This window comes from Phyllopteryx taeniolatus, chromosome 16 (genome assembly GCF_024500385.1).
Source record: "Phyllopteryx taeniolatus isolate TA_2022b chromosome 16, UOR_Ptae_1.2, whole genome shotgun sequence".
Classification (NCBI taxonomy): Eukaryota; Metazoa; Chordata; class Actinopteri; order Syngnathiformes; family Syngnathidae; genus Phyllopteryx; species Phyllopteryx taeniolatus.
In genome coordinates, this window is record NC_084517.1 from 22,285,388 (window position 1) to 22,305,723 (window position 20,336).

General features: G+C 53.2%; 2 protein-coding genes across 5 annotated transcripts in view; both read left to right on the forward strand.

Annotated features, from left to right (window-relative positions):
* The window catches only part of cep112 (centrosomal protein 112), a 103,012-nt gene extending 97,904 nt beyond the window's left edge, over positions 1–5,108 (forward strand). The window contains exon 28 of one of the 2 annotated variants that reach the window (XR_009784886.1): positions 4,988–5,072. Coding sequence is in view for 1 of the 2 variants with exons in the window: in XM_061749713.1 (XP_061605697.1) it covers positions 4,988–5,029 (42 nt within the window). In the remaining variant the exon portion in view is untranslated. Of the gene's footprint in view, positions 1–4,987 lie in introns of both variants that reach the window. The other variant, XM_061749713.1, reaches the window with a different exon arrangement.
* A 6-nt stretch (positions 5,109–5,114) lies between these two features.
* On the forward strand, positions 5,115–18,803 carry axin2 (axin 2 (conductin, axil)). 3 transcript variants are annotated; one of them, XM_061749720.1, is made up of 10 exons: positions 5,115–5,911; positions 7,338–7,463; positions 10,094–10,196; positions 11,731–11,871; positions 11,953–12,461; positions 12,656–12,829; positions 13,225–13,446; positions 13,520–13,663; positions 14,096–14,239; positions 17,346–18,803. In XM_061749720.1, exons 1-10 carry the CDS (start codon positions 5,115–5,117, stop codon positions 17,470–17,472), a joined length of 2,487 nt encoding a protein of 828 aa, XP_061605704.1. In that variant the 3' UTR covers positions 17,473–18,803. The 3 variants fall into 3 exon arrangements, with proteins under 3 accessions (XP_061605704.1, XP_061605706.1, XP_061605705.1); XM_061749722.1 differs by having other exon boundaries at positions 13,532–13,663; XM_061749721.1 differs by having other exon boundaries at positions 13,228–13,446.
* Positions 18,804–20,336: the final 1,533 nt, after the last annotated feature.

The window sequence follows — 20,336 nt, forward strand, 5'->3', positions numbered from 1 at the left end:
CGCATAACAGTAGAGCTACGATTTAGCTTTGTGTTCAGCTAAACAGGCCCAGATTTCACATGGAGTAAGCACACTGTGGATACATTGCGAAGAGATCATCGCAATCGTGAGCAGAACTCACGGGAGATGCAGCTTTGCGTAGTCAGATCATGAGATTTGTCTCGACATCACTGCGATAACGGCGATTGCTTCCGACACCAAAGTACACGGACAGTGAGCCTCCGTTCCCACCGCCGAAGACGGCAAACTTGTACGTCGACTTTTCTTCGGGCTGAAATCCGTAAGAAGTATTGCAACGTTGCCGTGACGCTAATTAGCTGTCACGCAGTTCAGATCGAGGTTCGCCATTCTGGACTGGAAAAGCTGATCGGCGCTTCTGGGCGCAAGCACGGCTTTAGCGCCTCACTCATCTGACGCGTTGACCGCCGTGCGGGTCCTCGCCCCCATCGGACGCCATCGTCCCCCTCCTGTCGTCACCTGCTGTGAAGAGCGAGCCTCCGTTTCCTCGGGCGGCGGCCGCTTCTGGTCCGGAGTGTGTGTACACCAAACAAAGTTGAAACGGAACCGTCTCCCACCCTCGAACCGCAGCTCCCGCGCTACAAGGACTGGCCGGGCTGCCTCCGTTTATCTGCTGGCTTTTCCTTGCCGGGTCCGCGTGAGCTGACTTCCTCCTCGTGGCCCTGCTTGATAATTGCCATAAGCTTCCCTCTCGGTTTCGTTTTTCCATTTTCCATCGCCCTCCGCGCCCGCTTCCGAAGGGGTTGACGAAGGCCGGACTCGGGAGCCAAACTGGCCCCGGAGGAGCCGGCGCGGCGATGCTCTCCGCCCCGGTGGCTTTTCCCGCCGGAGGTCAGCCGACGCGCTCTTGAACGGCTTGTGCGGCGGATCTACATCTGCTGCGTTGTGTATCTTGGCCGACGGAAGCGCCAAAGTGAGATTGACGGCACGGATGTTTTCACTGCGCTTCAAATTGTTTCATGACACCGCATAGTTACGCCGCAAAGAGCACACACTGCGTTAGCCGTCTGTAGCTAAATAAACGGGGACAGGACATCGTCTGCGTGACATTGTGTTTTATCGCCGTATGAGCCACTTGAGGCGCTTTGAATTCGGCCTGTAAAAGATGCAACAGATGGACGAGCTGCTATCTGTTTATCCGTGGTTGTTGTTTGCTCTCACTGGACACTTCATTGAGAACACGTGAACGATCTACGGCCAGACATGAAAAAAATCTGCGCAAAGCGCTATGAATGTCATGTCTTGATCATCACAGTTATAGTTTGAAGTGATGTCGCGGCGCTTCCTAACGGTTACCATATTGAACGGCAGACAAAAATTGCCAGGACGTGGCCGACTCTGACACTGTGCAGTTCTTCAATGAAAGGAAACATGTTCTCCCCGTGCCTGCGTGGCTTTTCTCCGGGCACTCCGCTTTCCTCCCGCATCCCAAAAACATGCCTGAATTGGAGACCCTAAATTGCCCGTAGGTGTGAATGTGAGTGCGAATGGTTGTTTGTTTGTATGTGCCCTGCGATTGGCTGGCAACCAGTTGAGGGTGGACCCCGCCTCCTACCCGACGATAGCCGGGATGGGCTCCGGCGCTCCCGTGACCCGCGTGAGGAGACGCGGCTCAGAAAATGGATGGATGGAACGAGATCAAAAGAGTCGACCTCCACTTTGATAAGAGGTGATGAGGCGATTGCCCACGTCAGTCACTTCCTGTGTTTATTCCGCATTTCTTGTTCAAAAAAAGAACACGCCGTGCTCACTGAAGACGATCGTGTCTTGCGCGTCGAGGTCTCCGTTTGACCTCGGGGAGTTTTCGTGCTGCCGTGCTCAAGACACCGCATTTGACGCGTAAGGTATTTTTGTGCATGGACGTGGCGATAAAAGCGACAACGTGTCCCCGGAATGGGGATTGACCTTTCAAGTCATCTGTTTCAAGAGATTCCGCCAAATTCACTGCCATGAGAAATGAAGGCCGAGCGTCGAGCAGCATCTTGCGTCAGCGCCATCGATCCTTCTGTCAGTCCAACAATTGACGTGACATCATCTATGCGCCGTGTGACGCTTATTATGATCGCTTTGTTTATTTCAGCGCGTCCGTGCTACCCTTTTTGGTCAAAGTCTTACAAAAAGGCGTTGAAGTGAAGTCTTGTAAGTAAGTTGGAACGCGGATGTTTTGTGCGGGGACTGTCGCTAAAAGTGGCCTCTGAATCGGGGTCATTTCTTCAAGAGCTGCTTCGTCGAGGTCAGTGTTTGACGGTGGCTCACCGCCAAGCAAAATTGCCACAAAACGTTTACAGAGTCGACCCTTGCTTTGCAAATTCAATTCCTTCCTTGAGCCCAACCCGAAACGTTCGCAAATGAGACAATTCTTTCCCATTAAAATGAATGGAAATGCGATGAATCTCTTCCAGGCCAAAACAAAAGTTAGAGTTACCTTCAATTTATCGGTGTAGGGTTAGAATAAATCCTGTAGAATAGTGGTTCTCAAACTTTTTACACAAAGTAGCGCCCCCCCCCAAAAAAAAGGCCATAGTTTGGACACCACCGGTTTAAACCATAAATACACATCGAACCATGACATACGTGAAAAAAAAATCTAGCTTTTAAAAAGAAGAGCAACGCAAAAAGGCGGGCTTTTCCACAAATAACGGGGGATCGGCTCCAAAAATAAAATCGGCCAACGGGTGAATTTGCTGAAGTAACGATGACCTCTTCTCAATTTATTCAGCGATGTACTTCCTCTGTGTGAAATGCGGTCCTGTCTCGCCGAACACAAAGCTTTTATTGTGTCGTATGAACGGCGGCGGTGAATGAACAGGTTAGTTGAACTTGTGTCATCGAGTCGCAGAGCAGTTATCGCTCCGCCCGTCGTTATCCGTCGCTTGGCATCGACAGACGAACGACGCTACGTTATTTGCCATAACTAAGTAATGATCTTATGATGAAGGAAGTTGAATGATTTCCTGCGGCACGCCTGATGATCTCACAGGTGACGAACGGCCGCTCTCGCGAACCTCGCCGAGACGCTCGCACCGTCTGCTCGCACGCCAGGCGGAGTGACCTCCATGTCGGCGGCGTGGAAACACTCATTACGGTGGCTAATTTAGTGCAATCTCATCTTTTCTGCTCAGATTCCACTTGTCACGTGTCGCCACTGGCGGGCGCTGGTGAGTGATGTTTTCACTTGGCAAATGGGCAGATGGTCTTTTTTTGCCTGTCTTTTTTTTTTTTGTATCCAGTCCTATGCATAAACTTTTAGCCCGCGTGTATTTTCTGCATAAACAAATAGGGTGGACGGCGTCTAACAGGCGGTGTGTTGTGCTAAAAACCCGATCGGGGCGAGCTATTTGTTGCAGGTCGGTGCTTGCTTTGTGCATCCCCGAGGCTCCCAACGGGTTAATCTCGCAAACTATGCAGAGAAAAGGAGAGCTGGAAACGAGGGGTGAAAAAAACAAACAAAAAAACTCCCTTTTCAAGTTGATGTAGCAACAGAGGGATTGCAGCGCTAATGCTGGTGTGTGTGTGTTTTTTTTTTTTAAGCTAATGCTATTGGGGCGGCGGATGAGTTACTTGTGACGCGCCAAAGCCTGAGGGGACTTGGCGCGAGATCGCTCGCCTTTGATCAGGTCCTGGCCGCGCGCGCGCACGCAACAGTCGCGGCGAGCACGAGCGCGTTCCGGACGAGGCCCCCCGCGCGTCGTTCGCCGTGAGGACCCCCGGCGCACATTTGCGCCGCTTTGCTGGCGGTTCTGCGCGACGCGAGCGGTCGAGGCCGGCCGAGGCGTGTTATGTAGCTTCCAGGACCTGCCTGTCGGCTCCCCGCTTTGAAGTGCGGCGGCGGCGAAGAAGAAGAAGAAAAAGAAAAAGAAGAAAAAAAGAGGAGGAGGAGGAGGAGGAGGAGAGCCGCAAACACACAAACACTTGCGCCATAGCAGCCTGAAAAGCAGGAGGGAGGAGACTGAGGAAGAGGAGGAGGAGGAGGAGGAAAGCGGCGTTTTTCAGCCCCTTTCTCGCATTTTGCTCCCCGCCGAAGCGCGGACGGACGGACGAACGGACGAACGGACTCGAACGCGGCCGCCGAGCGAGGAGAGATTGTGGATTACAAAGGTGCCCCGGATCCCATTTGGACTTTTCCTCCCAGGCAGTTTTGTTGCTTTCCGGGCGAGCTGGTAAGTTTTTCTTTTTCTTCTTCGGCGGAGTTGGCTTTGATGTGCCGTCGACTCGCCTTTGAAGTTTCCGTCAAGCCAGTTGGGAGGAGGGAGCGCTTATTTCCCAACATTTCCGCGCGGAAGCCAATCTTCTCACTTCTCGCTACTACTTCATATTTTGACTGGAAAGCGTTTTCGAGAAGTACCGCCATCGCCGCGCGCGCCGGACCTTTGACACACATTTGGACCTCCAACGGTCAAACGCGCGACAGCGCTAAACGACGGATCGGGAGCGGTTGATGCCGCAGAAAGACCGAAGGAAGCCTCGAATGAATTTCCCGGTGTGTGCAAAACTTCTTGCCGTATTTGTCGCTCAGCTTTTTTTTTTTTTTTTTTTTTTTTTTTCTTTTTTTTTTTTTTTTTGGCCTTCATTTGGGCTCAGTTTGCCCCGCGGCGGAGGCTCGCAGGTGCTGCTTGTGGCTCGGAAGGAAGACGCGGGACACGACGCACGTGTCCCGCGTCTTCTGACAGCCGAGCGGGAATCTCGTCGGCATCCAGGTGCATTGCATTCTCACGACATTGATCGGACTCTGCAGATCGTTCCCCAGCCCGCTTGGGCTCTCGCAGCGGTGCCACTAAGTGTCTTTGGGAATGCAAAGCGTCCAGTTCAGGTGCAGCCCAGGTGCATTTGTGTTGATGACAACCCAAATCAAGTCAGAGGTTCTCGATTGTGCGTGCGTGCGTGTGTGTAACGGGGCTGCAGAATCTGCTTTGTTTTTCCTGTAAAAGTTTCCATCCGCTTTTGATGAGATCAATACTTTGTGTTGTAGAGTGAAGACGGGCTGCCTGAGAGAAACTCCCTGCGTCCATAGGAGGGCGAGGAGGTCGCAGGCGGCGAAGCTCAGAAGGCGGAACACGCGCACGGGCGCGCCCCCCCCCCCCCCCCCGCCGAGAGCCATGAGCCGGCTGCTCGTGGACCGCATCGCCGGCAGTTTCCGAGAAGATGCACCTCGGCCCCCGGTGCCCGGGGAGGAGGGCGAGGCGCCCCGCTACCCCGGCAAACGCGCCGCGATGAAACCGGAGCCCGGCAAGCCCGTCGCGCTCGGCCCGCCGGGCTCCTCGACCGGAAGGAACCAGGATGGCCTCGGGGAGCCCGAGGGCAGCGCCTCCCCGGACTCGCCGCTCTCCCGCTGGACCAAATCTCTGCATTCCCTCCTCGGGGACCAGGACGGCGCCCTCCTGTTTCGGACTTTCCTGGAGGCGGAGAAGTGCGCCGACACCTTGGACTTTTGGTTCGCCTGCAACGGCTTCCGGCAGATGGACCTCAAGGATACCAAAACCCAGCGAGTGGCCAAGGCCATTTACAAGCGCTACATCGAAAACAACAGCGTGGTCGCCAAGCAGCTCAAGCCCGCCACCAAGACCTTCATCCGGGACAACATCAAGAAGCGGCACATCGACTCCGCCATGTTCGACCAGGCGCAGACGGAGATCCAGACCAACATGGAGGAGAACGCCTACCAGCTCTTCCTGACCTCTGACGTTTTCTTCAAGTTCGTGCGGAGCGGCGGGGAGAACCCCGATCACGTCAACGCCGACGGCCTGAGCGACCTGCGGCTCGTGTGCGGATACCTGCCCACGCTCGACGAAGAAGAGGAGTGGACTTTGGATTTCAAAAGCAGAACGGCCGTCAAGACCTCGCAGAGGGTCGCCGCGCCCGCCAGGGGGCTGGAGGTGATGGAGAGGGGCTACGGGTAAGACTCCACTTTTTCACATGCGTACCGGAACCGCCATTCGCTCCGCAGCGCTCGTCGGTATCGAGTACTGATAATCGTGAACGAAGACAAATGACGATCGGCCGAGGAGGTCTCACTCCGCGTCGTGGCGTTTTTAGCCTTAAGTATCGGGCATCTCGGCCCGAGAGCGATGCCCGTGTCGGTGCTCGCCCGTTCCTACTTCGATTATTTGGAACGTCGAAGTTGTGAACGGAAAGACACCTTGGAATAGTTTGAGGCCTTTTCCGTTCCTGGTTTTTGCCCCGTCACCGTCCCGCGCTCCAGCAGCTCCCGCAGCAGCGTCGCGCTGCCGCTCGCCCGGATTTCCGGTGCTTTGAAATTGGAACCCGGGGTCGGAGGCGGCGGGGGGGTGGGGCGGGGGCGGGGGGGGATCTTTCTCGTGGCCTTTGTCATGAGGGCATGCAAACGCGTTTTTACAAGCTCATAATCTGCTGGTGAGTCAAGTGATCTCCAAACTTGAACAACGCGTGCAATGTCGAGTTCGTCTTTGCGGATCGTTTCTGAGCTTTCGGGCTCAACTCGACTCGTCGGATTCTTTTTCGCCCCCCCCTCTCGCTCCCGTTGTCATCGTCGAGATTCAAAACATTCCCCCCTTTCTCCCCGCCTCTTTGCATCTTCTCATCTGACTCTTTGAAAACATAAAACACAAACCAAACCCAAGTGGCGGCAGCTACAGTTGAGACTCAACCCCCCCTCGCCCCCCCCCCCCTCGCCCCCTTCCCATAGCCCTCTCTTCTTCCCTCTTTCTTGTTTGCGTCAACGCTCCTCTGATTCCCGCCTCCTTTCTCCACTTTTATCCCTTTTCTTTCTTTTGAGAAGTCAGGGATGCATTTGCAGCGAAAGTGAGGGGAAAGAAGCTGAAAGGGGGGGCCCGTAATAAAGCGAGGGAGGGGAAAGGATAAATGAGAGGGGAGGAATGCGAGGCCAGCTGTGCTAAAGACCTGACTCTTTGCGAGCCCCTCTGAAGGTCAAGCCCGCTACAGTGTTAGCGGTGCCAAGCCGCCCCCGTGCCCGCTCCCAACGCGCACTCACGCATCCGCTCGCTCTTTCTTTTCTGGCCACTCCCCCCGGTTTCCTCCTCCGTACCGCGGCGAGGACGCGTGCACAGCGGGACGTCGGTGGCGAGGAAAGAGCGAGCGCGAGTGGAAAGAGAGAAGCTGCGAGCATCTTGCGACGGAAGAAAGAAACGGGGGGGGAAAGTTTTGCCATTGCAGTTGCATTTGAATGTCAGGTCGCTCAGTAGCCATTGAGAGGCATTAACGACTTCGGCTTTGAGGCAAAACATGAGTAAGAAGCGGCGTCGGGGGGGGGGGGGGGGGGGGGGGGTTAAGACGGCATACGGGTGGTGTGTTGGCATCAGCGTCATTGTGGCTGTGACTTTCAGGTGGTCCAAGGGAGGAGAGCTCGTCTGCCGCGTGGGCTCCTTCGCGCCCGTCAGCAGCACCAACGACAGCGAGGTGTCCAGCGACGCGCTGACCGACGACAACGTGTCCGTGACGGACGGCAGCGTGTAAGTCGACGAAAGGCGTTCTGATGCTCGTGGAGCTTTTCCGTCCGACTGTTTTGTTGCACAAAACAAAACCATACCGTTAGTCAATCCCCATGAGTGAGTCTGTTATTTTTACAAATTCAAATCTAAAATGTTAAAAGCAAGCTCGATCCTTTGCAAGACGTGACGTAAATCAATAGATCGTTTTTTTTTTTTTGTTTTTTAAAATACTGGTTTTGGAGGTTTGAGGATTCGGCCCAACAGTGATGATATGTGCATTTTTAAAGGGGTGGCGGACTACATCTGAATGTACTGAACTCCTATTTCTCTGCCCACAACTGAGGCTCCACCTTTTTTGAAGGTATCAAAGGCATTGTATTCCTCCACTTGCGTCACCCGCGTTGTCTGTTTGAGCTCGCCATCTCTTCTGGGCCGAAGCGCCATTGCGTGTCCGTTTCGCCACTCGGTGGGCCAATAGGAACAATTCTAGCAACATTAGCATATGGCCTCGGTTGCTCTGGCGTTGAGAATGTTGAAAGTTCTCAGTTGCTAAAATGTAATACAGTAACATAATATGGAGACTTAATATTATCATGCGCATTAAAAAGATGTTTGAAGTAACATGTCCCTTTTTTCAACGCCGGCTTGCAAACGTCACGCAGACTAACTCAACAAATGAAGAATGTGTGCGTCTTCGTTTAGGTTCGGTTGGACGTGAGGCTTCGGAGGTTTTTCACAAAGTCAGAAAAAAAAAACCGAAAGAGCCAGACGCGGCGAATGTTGCCATTTGGGTAACGTTCAAGACGCATTATCAACAAGCAGCTGGCTCAGAGGTCGCTTGATAATTGCTGAAAGGAGCTGTCGTGTTGCGCGTACGTGCCGGCGGCCTCGCTCCTCCGAGGGATGACGCGTCGCGGACGTGACGAGAGGTCGTCGGGTCACGCCGGTGTCCTCGCTCCCGCGTGTCCTTTGGGCGCTTTTGGACAGAACAAGGAAACGTTGCGATGAACCGCGACCGAGCTAACGGGAGCAAGCGTCGCGTATGGGCTTCAAAGACGCCGGAGCCCGTATTCTGTTTGTCTGTACTTTGCTCCGAACGGTGACACGCCCCCTCCGTCGTCTCGCTTGCTCCCATTTCGGGCCGATCAGAATGTCGGTTTAATGGGCCCGCAAACATGTGAATCCCGTGCACAGATAAAGAAGTGAACAGAAAAGAAGCGGGGGGCCGGGGGCGGGGGGGGGGCGGACACAGCAGGAGAGGACGCAGTTGGGTGGGAAGAGAAAGAGAGCGGCGGAGGGGGAATTTTTGCTTATATCTTATTTATGGATTTGCTTGGACGCTGGGGAATGCAGCTGCGCGCAGACTTCAAACATTACCTTATCTTACAAACCAGCCTTTTGATGTGCGGAGATCAGAGGCAGCGCTTGCCAAATGAAGATTGGGGAGGGAGGGGGGGGGGGGGGGGGGGGGGGGTGCTTGTGCGCATGACTGTGGCATTTCAAAGCAGAAGTAGAAAAGTGCTGCTCTGTTGGGCTCGGTCACCAGGAAACGGCTGCTCGGCGCCCAGAAAAGAGAGACGCTCTGCTCTGTCAAACGCTCCCGTTTGACGGCGTTCATTAAGCCGGTCGGCCCCTCCCTCAGATAAGATTTGCCCAGGTGAGCGACTCGCACGTCCGGTGTGCCAACCCGACTTCGGCGAGCACCGACAACAGAACGTGATCAAGCTGTTGGACTGGTGAAAGGGAAACGGAAAAGGCGTGTGTGCTTGGGGCCTGAGCTGGAAACGACGCTTTCACGTAGCGTAGGATCGGTTTCAGGCAAAGTCGCACACTTCACTTCAACTTTGACTTCGCTTTTCGATTTAGTTTTCAGTGCTAGCGTTGTATTGATCAGGAGAATGCGTCGCGGATTGTAGCGCAAGCCCTCGTTGTTGGGGTCATGTCTTCGTTCTGTAGACCGCATATGGAAACCGAAATGGTGATTCTCGGACACGAACCCGTCGCTTTTGAAATGTCCCAAAGTTTGTGCCTCCAACCCGGTACAGATATGTGAGATTAAAAAAAAAAAGTCGTTTCTATTCCTATTACTTTCTGGGGATATCTGACCGGAGTGAGCAAAACTGCGCCGCCTGCTCATCCTAGTTCAACTAAAGAAATTCAAATGGTGTATCCAACCGCAGCTCACCAATCCAGATACGAAGGGAGTCCTAAACTCGATGGATCGTTACAGTTGCGCGGCAGACCGAGACGCTCCGTTTAGCCGCGGTCGGCATCCAAATAAATGTGAAAAGGCATCAGTGGGCGGAGCTAGACACAGTGCCGTTGTTTTGTGTGAAAGAGCACAAGTGCAACCAGAGAGGGGATTCCGCTTTTCCTGTTCCAAGTCCTCCGCCATTTTCCTTTTTCCGACGGGTTCAGCGGCGGGTTAAACTGTCGGCCCGCTCCGATCGTGTGACACCGTTAACGGATGCCCCTGCCGAGGTTCAAATTCAAGGATCAAATTGACGTCACGGCTAACTGAACTCGGCTCAGACAGGAATTGCTTGGGAATTGTACGTTTTTCAAGATGAGAGAGGCCATCTTCCATGAGGGCTGTTTTGATCTTTGAATTTGTCTTGACAATTATTCTGGTCTGTCTGATGGTTTTACAGCGATGGCGTCCCTCCCTCCAAACTGAGCTCCAAGAAGCTGCTTCAGAGGGAGAAGCAGCGGAACGTGCGGATGAACAGCCAAGTGTGTCTGCCTGCTTTCCCTGTAAGTAGATTAACGCACGCACGGCAAAAAAAACTGCGCACAGGCCGCGTGCGAGACTTTGTCATACCGGTTGTATGGTGTCGTTTCCGTAGCAGCCTCCATTGCGGGTCTCTTGGTTGTGTGAGTAGTCGCGTGCAATCCAACAACACCGGCGAAGATCTGAGGAGAAACGTCAAAAGACCTCGCCTCTCGCTCTCGCGCGCACGAGGCCCCTCGCTACCTTTGGTGTCACCTCCGCCCCCCGTTAGGGTTCCTTGAAGTCTGCGGGAGAGCGGGAGGTTTCTAAGCTGTTTATCGCCAGCGCGCTCACGACACACCGGGGTTCTTCTTCCCCCGACCGGTGATGCAAATCTGGAGAAGAGACGAGGGAAGGAAGATCTTCTGCCGCTTTATCCCGAGGGCTCCGAAACGAGCCCAACAAAAAACACAAAGCTACTCAGACGCGTTCGCGCGCGGCGCTTTGATCCGAGGATGACTGGAGCACGCGCGCAGGAAAGTGACAACTTCCCACAGAGCTGACCCCCTTTCCCCCGCCGCAACCCCCAGAGGTGCGCGATCGAAGGGAAGACTTTGCAAAGCGTGTCGCGTGAGCTTTCAGTGGGTCAAAGGGGACTTGCTAGCTTAAGGCGCTTAATGGAAGCTGACTTGAGGTTTCGCAGCTTGGAATAAGCCTTTAAACAAGTATCTGGCTAAAATAAACTCGGCGTAACCTCAACTTTTGTCACCATTTCGAATAGATCTGCAGATGGGCTCTGGCACGTCGTCTCCGTCTCCGGTGCTCCCGCTTTGCGTTATTTTCCCATTTTTGGCCTTGTTGTTGTTTCCCCGTCTGATTTTTGGCGATGGCTGCCGTTCCCTGGGTGCCGCACGCAGCCTCGGGCTCCGTCGGAACGCTTCTTTTGCTCACTTTCTTTCTCTCTCCTCGCCTTCATCTCTACTACAAAGGGATGGGAGAAAACAAAAAAAAAAGAGAGAGCCTCAGTGCAAAAAAATGCAAATAATTTAATATGAGCACACGTGTGTGCGTGCGTGTGTGTATTCTGTCACTTTCGTAGCTCAAAGCTGCCCAGTGTGTGACGGGGGAGGGGGTGGGGGGGGGGGGGATACATTATCTCAACCTTTCTGATCTCCCATCCTTTTTTGTGCCTCCTTTGCTCTCTTCACGTTCCTTTTCTCTGCCCTCCTGCGCTCATCTTTGCATCTCCGCCTGTTTTTAATCCCTCATCCGTCCTCCCTGGAGTTCTCTCCTACCCCCTGTCGATACGTGCCTTTTTATTTCGAAATGTAAAGTGACCGCTTCCCATCTATCTCCGCCCAACACACACACACACGGCTCTCGCCTCGTACCGTCTCTCACTGCGTTTTTGATTTTTGACGGGGGGACACTTTGAAGTGATATAGATGGCTTTAAGGACGGGTGAGGGAACCCACCCAGTGTGAGCCCGCCCCCCCCAACCCGCTTTTTAGGCTCGGACAGCTGTATGTAGCCTTCGATGACGGCGGCACAGCCAACATATTTTGCTTGTCTCCACAGCGCACCCGCTGCCCTCCCAAGGAAGGCGTCCCGATGGAGCCGGCGAAGTTTGCGGCCCAGCTCATCTCGCGCCTGGAGAGCCTGAAGAGGGAACAGGACACCCTCAGCTCTCTGGAGGTGAGGCTGCAGCAGATTCAGGAGGTTTGTGTGCTTCTCAGTGGACGAAAAGACACCTCAGTGTTTTGTCTTCTTCGAGCGTTGACAACTTCTGCTTTTCGCCAGGAGGAAGAACGAGAGGACACGGAGATCGCGGGAAGTGCTCAGCAGATTCCCCCACACCCGCTGAGCCTCCTCCCCAGCTCCTCGGAGGAGGACCCCCAGGCCATCCTGGACGAGCACCTCTCGCGGGTCCTGAAGACCCCCGTCTGCCGGTCGCCCACCGTCATCTGGCACTCGCCCCGCTCCAGCTCACCGGAGCACCGGCCCTTCGCCCGGCCGGGATTCGGACTCAAAGCTTCCCTTTCTAGTCCCGACCGGGGGGCTTTCGCGCTCGCCCTGGGCCCCGGCCGGACCCTCGTGAGCAGGCAGAGCACGAAGCACATCCACCACCACTACATCCACCGTCACGCCGGGCCCAAGACCAAGGAGCAGTTTGAGAGGGAGGCCGCCCTCCAGGTGCGCACTCTGTGCTCCTCCGGTAGTGGCGAGCGTGCGCCCTGCCAGCCTTACCAGCGCAGCCGCAGCCTGGGCCGCGAGATGTGCGGCGCCGTCTCCGCCGACGCCAGCATGGGGTCAGTTCACTAAAGACGACTCCCCCAGTTTTATTTCCTCCATCAGAAAATCCTTTCCTGATGCCCAGAATGCAGATTGATTTTGTCCTTCACCCTCCTCTCAGCCACAGACCGGGCCTTCCTCACCACCTTGTTGAGCGCGTTGATTCGTTGAGGGCGTCAACGTGAACCTTGTGTGTCGGCTTTGCTCGCAGGCGTTCCAGCTCTCTGTCCAGACGCGCGTGTCGCTCAGGAGTTGAAGAGGGGGCGTCCGAGAGGTGCGCGGAGGAGTGCGGGCCCCTCCGGCTGCCCAGCGACACGGCGGACCCCGCTCAGAACGTCTTGCAGTGGATCCTGGAAAGCAAGCGGCAAGGCAGGCACAAGTCAAGGTGAGCTCGGCCTTTGACACATTTTCATTCAATGCGACGAGATGTCCGTTTTGGGAAGAGGTTAGAAATGGCTTACGGCGTTCATGTTACTGCAAGGATACGAACCAAAGCCAGATGTCTGGTTTGGGGGGGGTCGTTGCATAAGGCAGATGATAACTGCTGTTCATGTGTATGTATGACACCTCGCCTAAGGAGAAATAGGCAGACAGTCATCCCGCTCGTATCTGAAGTGGCTCCTTGCATGTTTTTGTATAGTTTTTATTGAATTGTATATCTTCTGTCTCTTTGTCCGTTAAATGAGGGTGGACTGTTTTTCTCTGGCAGATCATCTCAAGGGACTTTTGTGATAGGCTGTGTCCTCAATTCATTGATTTCTTTGGCATTCTCCCTCGCAGCAGCACCCAAAGCGCCAAAAAGTCTTTCGAGGGCTCCTCGACGCAGACTCACACGTGGGGCGGCGGCGGAAACTGCCTTCACCTTCGCAGCCACCAGCCGTCCCAGCCGTTCATCCAAGACCCCGCCATGCCCCCCCTGCCGCCTCCCAACACTTTGGCCCAGCTGGAGGAGGCGTGCCGCCGACTGGAGGAGGTCTCCACCACCAAGACCGCCAAGCAAAGGTACAACTCGCTTTCTAAGCCGTTAATTGGTCTCTCATTCTGTTATTGACGATGATGAGGATGATGATTGTAGCGCTCTCTGCAGGCATTCGCTGTCCGGCCTCCAGCGGGACAAGAGCCACCTCGTGCCTGTGCAGAGCGGGGGATCCGCCCCCGTGTCGCCTGCCGTTCCTAACCTCGCCCCCGCCACCAGCAGCCTCTGCCGCCAATCCGACGAGTACGTTGGCCCCAAAAACCTTCCACGATGATACACGTGCACGCCCTCACTCAGAAAAGGAGACCCGCTTATTTTAGTGAACGCCGTTCGATCTGGAGCCGGTCTGTCGGGGCCGCAGCACCTGACCGAGACGTGGCTTTCATTTCTATGTGTCATTTTTACTGGCCGTCCTTCAGCGAGCTGCCAGTCGGCCGGGCCGAGCAGAGCTTAGCAAAGAGCCGGCTCCTCTGAAGTGGGCCTGCAAAGCCTTGGACCGAGCTGAAGGGGAATCGATAACACTGTAGCCCCCCCCCCCTTTCGTCGCGCTCCTATTTATGGGCACTACCGGGTCGCACGGTCGCAACCAGGCTGGCTTGAGCTGTATTTGTACGACGGAGTTTGTTCCTTCAAGCTTGTTCTCACACCATTTGCCTCCGTCTCGATGTTTTGCAGCACTGCGGAGTGTCGGAAAAGCGGGGAGACGGTGGTGACTTACTTCTTTTGTGGGGAGGAGATCCCCTACCGGAGGACCATGAAGAGCCACAGTCTCACCCTCGGCCACTTCAAGGAGCAGCTGCGCAAGAGGGGAAGCTACAGGTGTGTACCATTACTTAGGACGCATCATTCAAAAGGCGTTTGAAAGTCGTGTCAACCTTTTCATACGTCAGGTGGCAACAGAGAGCGATTTTTTTGGACGGCGGCACTAGTGCTCCACTCGATTTATCGTCATCACCCACGGGTTGCAGTGGATTCATTTTGGTTATTTTGAAGGAAATCGCAAATCAAACTAAACCTACCATTTGCGGCCTGGCGACGCGTGAGGTGTTGACACTGCGCAAATCAACAGTTGCAAGCGTGCCGGGGGGCGCTATGGGCAACTCCGACGTCCGCCACTGCCAAAATAATAGAGTGACGCAACCAAGGTGGCGCAGTTTTCGCAGTTCCCAACGGATCGCTAATGACTCCGAGCAGAGGCAAATAGCGCTGAACCAGCACTTTGTTTGGGGCTCTTGCCAAGGAAGAACCCGACATCGGGGCACAGATTTGGATTGAGGGGAGACTTGAAAACATTTGGTATCATTGCCACATGGGTTAGAGTTGGCAGTGTCGAGGTTAGCGTGAGTCCTCGCGTTTGTCTATTTCTCAGTGAATAAAGCGTGAATATCGGTGACGTCATTCTTTTGGAGCTGATCCGGTTTAGAATAGTTTGTCCGTTCGGCTGATAAGAGGTTTTTGCTCGAGGGGAGCGGTGTTATCGCTTGGCTTGAGATTCAGGCCTGCGTGTGCGTTTTGGGGGGCGAAATGGGAGGGCGAGGGCGGACGGTGTCGGGGTGAGCGCGAGAGCTTGAACTGCCGCGATTTGGGTCCCATCTGGTATTGATTTCCATGCTAAGGCACACTTAATACGCCGCTTTGAAGCCTCGGCCGCTTTCATTTCAACCAACAAAGACTCTCACAAATGGCCAGCATGCAAATGCTTCACTGATGCTATTGGGGGGGCTTCCCTCCCCCTCCCCTTTCAGCTGTGATCTGTGCACATTTGTGCTCGCATTGATTGTACGCGCACGACGATGTTTACACAAGTTGAATTTTTTTTTGGGGGGGGGGGGGGGGGGGGGGGGCGGCACCAGATCCGCCCGCATGGGCTGCGTTAGCGGACTTTGATTGGCCAAATGATCAAGCGCCCTTTGTTGGCGCCACGCTGGCCTCTGAGAGAAGCGCGACATGAAGAGGAGCGTTCCTAATCGCAGAAATGTGGCGGAACGACGGCATCTCGGGGCAACAGTTGTGATGACGAGCACGCCTTCAACCCGGGCTCGCTATGCCCACTTCCCGTGTCGTACCGTCCGCATCTTTTTGTCGGGAAGGGGCAAAGGAGAGCCGAGCGGCAGGCGCTTTAATAGCAGCCAGAGAATGTGCGGAGTTGGGTCATTTCTTCAGCATGGCAGCGGTTCAACAAAGAACAGTAATGCTGCGCCCTGCCAGACGATATTGGTGCCAGATGTCAGAGCGAGGGAAGGAAAAGAGAAACGAGAGAGGGGGCAGATGTAGCCACATAAAGCGTGTTCCGATGGAAATTCCGTCCGTCTCTTTGGCCGTTTCTCGCCAGCTCAAAACCTTTTGATGCTTCCTCTTTTAAAGAATAGAAAGACATAAGGTTGAATCACGATCGCGTCAGAGCGACGCTCTTAATTCTCTTCCGTCTTCTGTCGTCGACACGTCGACGCCTCCTGCGTGTTCGCTGCTTTTCATTAATGGCCACCCGCGTGCTCATTGGCCCGCGTAGAGCCCACCTCCCACCCGCAAAACACCCCCACACCGTCCTCGCCCATGTTTTTCTCAGGACTATACTTTTAACAGAATCGTGTGTTCTCGTTAAAAAACTAAATACGCACAAACATTCCAGACGAACCCACACACGCACACACGGCGCAAATCCAGGCATTTTTCCATGACATCGTTAATGGGTGAATTCGGAGTGAGACCCCCCCCCCCCCCCCCCCCCCCCCCCCCGCTGCTTTCTCTTCCTCCAGAATGAGGATGGTGGCGGCTGGCATCATTAACGGCCCGCTGAAGTCACGGCACACATGAACCAGCCCTGCCCTCGCCTCCGTTTGCGAAGTTTGTTGACGTCCCGAAGAGAACTCCCCCCCCCCCCCCGTGTTTTGTAGGCTCCCCGAAAAGTCAACCTCTCGCCAAGGACTCCCATCTTATTCGCGTCCACTGAAGTCAACATTCGGTTTAAGTGATCGATGCCCTCCGAAAACGCAATAATGCAGCACCCGCACGCTTGAAAGGATGGGCGGGATTTGAAAAGTTGCGGTTTTATCAGTTCGGGGGGCTGGCAAGGACCCTTGCTTGGTGCGGATTTTGGGAGAAATGAGGCTTTCTCGGGCCACTCTTTACGTAACACTGGTCGGTCATTCGTATGAAATGGATTCGATGCGGGGCAATGGCCCAAAGGTTTGAATCTTTTGGAGGCCTTGCAGCTCAAATATCACCGATGACCCAAAAAAAGAGAAGTCCTGGGCGTACATCAACACGTTGAGGTGACGCACTAGTTTGTGCAGCGGCGCAAGAATACGCGTTGATGTACGCCCAGTTGCCACCGTACTTAACAGCGTTTCATTTGATTGCTCAACGTTTATGATGTGAAAGGTGCGGCGCTGACATGGCTGCTGCGTTAGCGCAGGTTAGTGATCGGCTGCGGCCTCTTCTAACTTGCGTGCGAAATTGGGCGTCGTCGCCATCTTAGGAACAAAACTCATATTTCATATTCAGCGCTGCCAAATTCGAGCTTTACAACACCTGTGAGGCGGAGTTAAGTGTGCTGTATGGAAATCAGCGCTCATGGAACAACTAAATATTGCTTATTGCCAAATATCTTAACACATTTCAAAAGTGGAAACACAGCGTAGTCATTTAATAGATTACACTAACACCGTGTTAAAGTCATAATAGAGTAAATGTTTGTATGAAAAGCACTTAGCACTTTCCGAAATAGGAAAAGATGGAAAGGAAACCCGTAAGTACGCTGCTAACTGAGCGTGTTTTCTTTTGCCGAGTGACCGCAACTTGTCACGGCTGCGGTCGGAGTCCTCGTTTGTTGGAACAGTCTGAACCGGAGGACCGAGTGCGTCGTAAAGCCACAAAGAAGAGCTCGTGTGTCCTAACGCCATTTCCCGTCTTGCGTTTGTGGCAGGTACTATTTCAAGAAGGCCAGCGACGAGTTCAAGTGCGGCGCCGTTTTCGAGGAAGTGTCGGACGACGGCTCCTTGCTGCCCACCTACGAGGGCAAGATCCTGGGCAAGGTGGAGAGGATGGACTGAGAGACGCCGGCGGTCCGACGGGCGCCGGGGAGCCGACCGATGAAGGACGACCCGGCGACCTTTCTCCAGTGGACTCAAAAGTTCCCCACAAACGCGGCGACAGACTGTGAAGGTGAATGACCACTCGGCAAGCGAGCGGACCGGACCGGACCGGACAGGACCGGCCCGCGCCCCGACACGCCCCGCCCCGCCCCGCCCCGCCCCCTGTGACGCTTGTATTGTATTGTAAAGATCTCTATTGCTATTTATTGAAGACGGTCCCGCCGGCCCCACAACGGACGGACACTTACGCCGTGGACATGCTGCTTGGTGATGGCCACCAAAGGAGGAAACTTTGATTTTCTTTCTTCTGTGATCATCACTTCTTCAAGGAAATTCTCTTTTTTTAGGCTGCAAACTTCACAAATACCTCTGGTGTTTCATGGGGGGGCAATCCTAGATTTACTACTGCAGTGCTATTTGTGCCCCCCACCCACTGTCCAATTTTTTTGCCAAGAGTCACTTTTAATTTCATGGAATTGGCCTCTCTGGGACTCGCCTTGATCCGTCTGGTCGCAGTGCCTTTGTTTGAGTGGCGCAGGCGTTGCACAAATAACCTTCGCGTCCACAAAGAGCTCTCAACAACTCCCCCCCCCCCCCCCCCCACCAAAAAAACAAAAACAAAACGTGTTTACATCCCGAAGATTATTGACCAACAGAAGCTCTCGAACATGCTCCCCAAATGCGCTTATTGTGTGTGCGCGCGCGCGTGTGACTGAGTTGATTTGTGTGCTGCAAGGATGACGATGATGATGACGATGATGATGTACACTACGTCCTGTTGGGATGGAGTACAGCAGCTGTGCCTACATGGATTCTTGCCGTGTTCGACCCCGTTTTAAGGGGTCCCCTTACTCCCTTGGTTTTCACAAGGGGCCTAAAAAAGTAAAGATATTTTTATGCATTTGTATCCGTATCTTATGACATCATCCTTTTATGTTTTATAATATTTTACATGGCTTCGTCAGCTCCACTTCAAACTGTAAATTATGCGTTCTATAGAGCTCGGTACTTTAATTATTGTAATTATGAAGAGATGTAGCCTTTATTAAAATGTTCTATTTTTGAAATGAGCAAATGGCTTCCTATGGTTTTGTTGCGGTGTGGAGTCTATGTATGGATGGGACGCCATTTAATTGGAATGTGTGTGTGTAACTTCAATCCACACCCACCCTGCTGCGGCGAGCGCAACTCGCCGGATCCTCGCTGGAGAAATCTCTTGTCAGATTTGCATCCATTATCAGCTCTTAATTTACTCCCTGTTGGAAATTAAAGCGCATTGCATTAATTTGGCCGCCAGAGCCCGGCTGTGTTTTTAAGTGCAAGCCAAGCGTGCATCTTAAAGTGCACGGTAATGAGACTGTTAGGCAAAACATGCTATTTACACGCTAAACCGTTTGGCCTCCTGTGGCGATGTTTTTTTTTTTCCCCCCCAACTTGTTTGGCCTTAAAACGTTTACACGGGACGTGACGTCGTACGCTGAAACAACATGGCGTCGCCAAGTAAACAAACAACGCGTTACTAGGTTAATAGCGACTTCCTGTCTCGGGGCTCGGGCACGCCGCATCCATTCGGCAGAAGACGTGTAATTACAGCGGCTTGCAAATATGTAATTTTAATTTCAGAAATAGCTCGCTTAAAACGCCACCGTGATGTCGTCCTTAGCAAACACGTAAATAGGGAATTTTTCCATCTTATTTTTAGCGGCAGATTAAAATATACGCCCACTTGCATCCGGGTCTACAAATATAGCGAAGCGCCACGTGGGAGTCGGTGACAACAGAGGAGGATTCAAAAGTCTCTTTCCTGTGCCAAAATGTGCTTTTGATATGTTTTGTATCCAGTCGCATGCACATTTATATTGCTCACTTCTTACAGAAATGAACAGCCCCCAGTATTTAGGCTTGTTATTTATTATGGTAATAGACAGATTTTGGGGGGGGGGGGGGGGGGGGGGATATACGGTCCCCTCCAAAAGTATTGGAACGGCAAGGTCAATTCCTTTTGTTTTTGTTGTATTCTGAAGACATTTGGGTTTCAGATCAAAGTTGAGAATTCCAGCTTTCAGTTCAAGGTCTCTGGATGTGTTAGCTCAGGGCAAAGCACCTTTTACTTGAAGCCACCCTCTTTTCAAGTGAGCATAAGTATTGGAACGTGTGACTGATGGGTGTTTCGAGTTGTTTTAGATCGGTTGCTTAAACATGAGCGTGCTTGTTTTTGGCTTTGGGGGTTCACGTGAAAACTGCATTTGCTGTTAAGCAAACATGAAGACCAGAGAACTGTCTATGGGAGAAAAGCAAAGCATTTTGAAGCTGAGAGAAGCGGGAAACTCGATCAGATCTATTATAGAACTGTGAGGCAGATGTGCTAACCGGTCCTCCACCGTGCTGCCAAATTCTGAACTTTCGTCTGATGTTCCTCTATTGATCTCCAACCCAAATGTCTTCCGTATATAACAAAAAGAAAGGAGTTGACCTTGCCATTCCAATACTTTTGGAGGGGACTGTATCAGTATTTGGTTCCCAACAACTGAGCCAGAATGATATGCTCGCGCATGTGGCTGTTGTGTACATTCCGACGATTATCGATACTCCTCTGATCTCAAGTGGACATATGCATGAAGCACAACTGTTTGACGAATCGATTTCTTCTCATCTCTCGTCTCAACCAACAAAAAAAGAAAAAGGAGCTGTCTAAAGACTGAGAGCCTGCGCAAGGCTGGACTGGGTTACAAAAGAAAGCGTCAACATAAAGCTTGGTAAGAAGGTGCCAACGATTGGTCCTGTCACTTGGAAGTGGAAGACCCACCAAATGACCATCAATG